The sequence below is a fragment of the Solanum pennellii genome, chromosome 7 (assembly GCF_001406875.1).
Source record: "Solanum pennellii chromosome 7, SPENNV200".
NCBI lineage: Eukaryota > Viridiplantae > Streptophyta > Magnoliopsida > Solanales > Solanaceae > Solanum > Solanum pennellii.
Genome location: NC_028643.1, coordinates 58953133 through 58957780, shown reverse-complemented (window position 1 = coordinate 58957780; position 4648 = coordinate 58953133). Strand labels below are relative to the sequence as shown.

Here is a 4648-nt window from a genome sequence, read left to right as displayed (position 1 = left end):
ATGATTGTGAACTATAACTTTTAACTAATAAGAACCGATGATTTAATCTTCTGTGTATAATCTTAAACTCTATATACCAAATTATCTACTGTATAAGTTAAGGACACATATATGACAGTTGATCTATTTAATCTAACACTTTATTGAATTGAATAAAAAATAAATAATTGTTCAATAATAATACTATATCAAAGCGCATGGTTAATAGTATATCCTAACAATCTCCCACTTAGTCTCATAATTATACACCTACAATTCTAACACCCATTCCTTCAACATGTCTATCAAAAGTCTTTGGTGGTAAAGCTTTAGTGAAAGGGTGTGCCAGGTTGTTCTCTATTGCAATCTTTGGTACCATTACATTCCCTCTCTCTGTACTATGTCTCGAATGAAATGGTATTTTCGCTCAATGTATTTTGCCTTCTTATGACTTTGTGGTTCCTTGGAATTCGCAACGGCTTCATAATATTACAAAACATTGTAAGTGGCATTTCTATTGCACGAACAACCGCCTAGTCTTTCAGAAAGTTTCTAAGCCACACAACCTCCTTAGCTGCCTCAGAGGTTGCTACATGTTCGGCTTCCATGGTAGAATCAGCAACACAGGTTTGATTTATGCTTCTCCAAACAATGGTTCCACCTCCCAAAGTGAACACATTTCTTGAGGTGGAATTTCTAGAGTCCATATCAAACTAGAAATCTGAGTCTGTGTATCCTACGAGCACCAACTTATCCGAATGATAGACTAGCATGTAATCGCTAGTCCTTTTCAGGTACTTGATTATATGTTTCACCGCAATCCTGTGTTCGCATCCAAGATTAGACTGATATCTATAATCATGCTTACGACAAAACAAATATCAGGTCTAGTGCACAACGCATACATGAGACTTCCAACTGCTGATACAAAAGGAATTTTCTTCATGCTTTATGTTTCCTCATCTGTCTTAGGACATTGATCCTTATATAGAGAAATTCCATGTCTAAAAGGAAGAAATCCTTTCTTGGAATCATGTATTTTAAACCTCGTATTAATTGTATCAATATAAATAATTTGACATAAACCTAACATCCTTTTCTTCTGATCACATAGAACCTTGATCCCAAGGATGTGAGTAGCTTCTCCCAAATCATTCATATCAAAATTAGTGGACAACCATTCCTTAATTGAATTCATCAAGCCCACATTATTTCCTATGATCAAGATATCATCTACATATAATGCCAAAAAACCGCTTTATTCCCATTACACTTTTTGTACACACAAGACTCATCAAGACATTGCTCAAAACCAAGAGACTTGACTGCATTGTCGAAACAAGTGTTTCATGCCCTAAAAGCTTGCTTTGATCCATAAATGGATCTTTTAAGCTTGCACAAGATGTGTTCTTTTCCATTTTCTATGAAACCATCTGGTTTTCGCATAAATATGCTTTCATCAAGACTTCCATTAAGGAAAGTTGTCTTGACATCCATTTGCCAAATTTCATAATCATAATAAGCAGCAATGGATAAGAGAATTCTAATAGACTTAAGCATGACTACAGGCGAAAAAGTATCCTCACAGTTGATCCCTTCTTTCTGAGTAAACCCTTTTGCAAGAAGTCTAGCATTGTAAGTTTGCAGTTTTCCATCTATTCCTCTCTTTTTCTTATAGATGCACTTGCATCCAATGGGTTTGACTCCATCTAAAGGTTTTTCTACAAGATCTCAGACTTTATTAGAGTACATAGACTTCATTTCTGATTTGATAGAAACAATCCATTTTTCTTCATCTTTATCTTGTAGTGCTTCGTCGTAGTTCACAAGTTCGGTATTCGTGTCTTCAAGGGTTATATCAAAAGACTCTCCCAGGAGTGCATACCGAAGTGGTTTTATTATCACTCTCCCGCTACGACGAGACACTACAACTACAGGGGCTGGTTCAGAGAGTTTTGCATTATTATGATCTTGTGGTGGAACCACATCATTTTTAGGATCTTGAGTTTCCATGTTATCTTCAGTACCTTGCGGTGCAGAAATATCAACAACTTCTTCCTCTAATACAATTTTCTCATTATTACTCCCACTACCTTGATACAAGGAATTGTAAAGATCTTGAACTTCTGGAATTTTATGTTTATTGACATCTCTCCCACTACTATAATGCAATGGGATATCGACTCTAACATGTGGGGTTTGAATTTGGTTTTTATTATTTTCAGTAGACTGATTTTTATCTCTTTGCTTAATTCTTGTAAAACTAGTTTACTTCTAGGAATATGATTTGCTAAAAAATCCATTTTCAGAAACTTGGCATTGGTAGTCACAGTGACCTTCTTTTCTTTAGGATTATAAAATATACCACCTTTCGTTCCTTTGGATATCCAATACGAACACATACTTCTGTTTTAGGTTCCAATTTTTCTACCTTCCCTATTAACACAGGTGTTGGACATCCCCAAACCCCAATATGTTTAAAACCAGGTTTGTGCCCAGTCCATAATTCAGTTGGTGTCAAAGGAACAGTCTTACAAGGAACTAAGTTCAAATGTAATTTGAAGTTTCTAAGGCATATCTAAAAAATGAATAAGGAAAATCATAGTAACTCATCATTGATCTAACCTTTTCTAAAAGAGTTCTGTTTCTTCTTTCTACTACACCATTTTATTGGAGTTCTAGGTGCAGACATTTGAGATGTTATTCCTTGTTCTGATAAGTAACAAACAACTCATTAGAGAGGTATTCACCACCACGATCACACTTCAATGACTTGATATATATTCCATGTGTTTCTCCGTTTCAGACTTAAACTCTTTGAATTTCTCAAAGCATTCAGACTTACTGCGCAACAAATAAATATATCCATATTTTGAGTAGTCATCAATGAAAGTCACAAAGTACTCATACCCATCTCTCGCTTGAACTGTTCATTGGGCCACATAAATCAAAATGAATTAACTCTAGTTTATCATTGACTCTATTTCCTTTTGAGGGGAAAAGTCTCAGTCATTTTTCCTTCTAAATAAGATTCACATGTTGGTAGTGCCTCAACTTTGAATGAACCTAAAGGCCCATCTCGGACCAACCTTAAAATCCTATCTAGATTTATATGACATAGACACAAGTGCCATAGATAAGTCTCATCAAAATCAGAAGAATGCTTCCTTTTACTTGAAAGGTTGATATTACTCAGTTCTACGATTTGATGCAATTTTGGAGAGACATTAATAATAAAAAGATGATCAATCAATGTACCAGCAGAGACAAGATGTTTATTATAGCTAATAACATAACCGTTATCACAAAAACAAACATCTTAACCATATTTCAAAATTTAAAAACGGAAATTAAATTTCTAGTAACAGCAGGTGCGTATGGAACATCTTTTAAAATTAAAACTCTACCACTATAAAACTAAAAAGTAACATTTGCTAATCTAAAATTGGAGCTAATGATTCATCCGCTTGAAAGCACTAACTTGACCTCTAATCAGCTTGCGCATTTGTTGAAACCCCTGCAAAGTAGTGCAGATATGATTAGTGTCTCCTGAATCTACATACCATGAAGTGGTAGAAACAGCCTCTAAAAATGGTTCAAAGACAAGTGAAAGTGAGTAACCTTGTTTGTTTTTCTTCTTGGCTAAGAAATCTGGACAATGTACCTTCCAATGGTCTGACATCTTTCAATTAAAACATTTTCCCTTAGACTTTTTCACGCCTCCAGTTGGAGGTGCAAATACCTTAGCTTTGTGAGCTTTTTCCTTCTTCTAACAACCTTGCGGTTCAGAAGTAGAACATTTCTCAACATTTAGTGTCATTGATGGTGCATTTTTTTACAAGAGTCTCTGTCGCCTGCAGCTCATTCAACAATTGTTCCAAAGATAGACTCATCTTATTTGTATTATAATATAGGCAAAACTGCTGAACACTGTCAGGCAGAGACTGCAATATCATTTCAACTTGGGAGTCATTGTCAATTTAAATCCCTAAGACCTCTAGTTCATTAAGAAGACCTATCATCTTCATAACATGGTCTCTGACAGGAGTGCCTTCAACCATCTTAGTGTTCATGAGAGTTACATGACAGTCTGCTTAGCTGATCGACCCTGGTCTCCAAACATTTGTTTGAGATTCTCTAGAATTCAAAAGCAGACAACATAGCTTGATGTTGATGTTACAACACATTTGATATTGAAGCCATACTGTAACATCGCTCCATCTCATCAGCTTTGCGCCATTTCTGATAGGCTAACTTATCCTCATCACTAGATTGTTCATTTGGTTTCAGTGGACATTCCTCATGAAGCACAAACTTATATTCTTCAGTAGTTAACACGATGTCGAGATTTCTTGTCCAGTCAACATTGTTAGAACCCTCTAGTTTGTTTTGACCCAAAATAGTATGAATAGGATTAAAAGGAGACATGCTGAATCTGAGATTGAATAAATAGTTACAATAGATCAATAACACATTCATATAACATTGGATATTTATATTCAAACTCATCATATACATATACATTCATGCATCTTGAATAGCCAATCGATGGGATTGGAGGACTCCTCATACAATATACATATATAATGACTGGTTATTCACTCAATAAGCTTATACAGACCTAACTCAGATGGAGAGTCTACTGTTAATTTAAGTCAAATGAAAATCC

At 35.2% G+C, this 4648-nt stretch overlaps 1 protein-coding gene across 1 annotated transcript; it reads right to left on the bottom strand.

Moving 5' to 3' along the window:
- Positions 1-1326: 1326 nt before the first annotated feature.
- On the bottom strand, positions 1327-4407 carry LOC107025110. Its single transcript, XM_015225963.1, has 3 exons — positions 4185-4407; positions 1759-2072; positions 1327-1662 (listed from the first exon to the last, which is right to left on the bottom strand). Exons 1-3 carry the CDS (start codon positions 4405-4407, stop codon positions 1327-1329), a joined length of 873 nt encoding a protein of 290 aa, XP_015081449.1.
- Between the last annotated feature and the right edge of the window lie 241 nt (positions 4408-4648).

What these genes read in the sequence shown, in the direction of transcription:
- LOC107025110 (XM_015225963.1), bottom strand. Translation starts at nt 4,407, where the DNA reads ATGTCTCCTTTTAATCCTATTCATACTATTTTGGGTCAAAACAAACTA. An exon ending in TGAGATGGAGCGATGTTACA is followed by an intron (nt 2,073 to 4,184) that starts GTATGGCTTCAA and finishes CCTTGTATCAAG; the next exon opens with GTAGTGGGAGTAATAATGAG. An exon ending in AAGATGAAGAAAAATGGATT is followed by an intron (nt 1,663 to 1,758) that starts GTTTCTATCAAA and finishes ATTGGATGCAAG; the next exon opens with TGCATCTATAAGAAAAAGAG.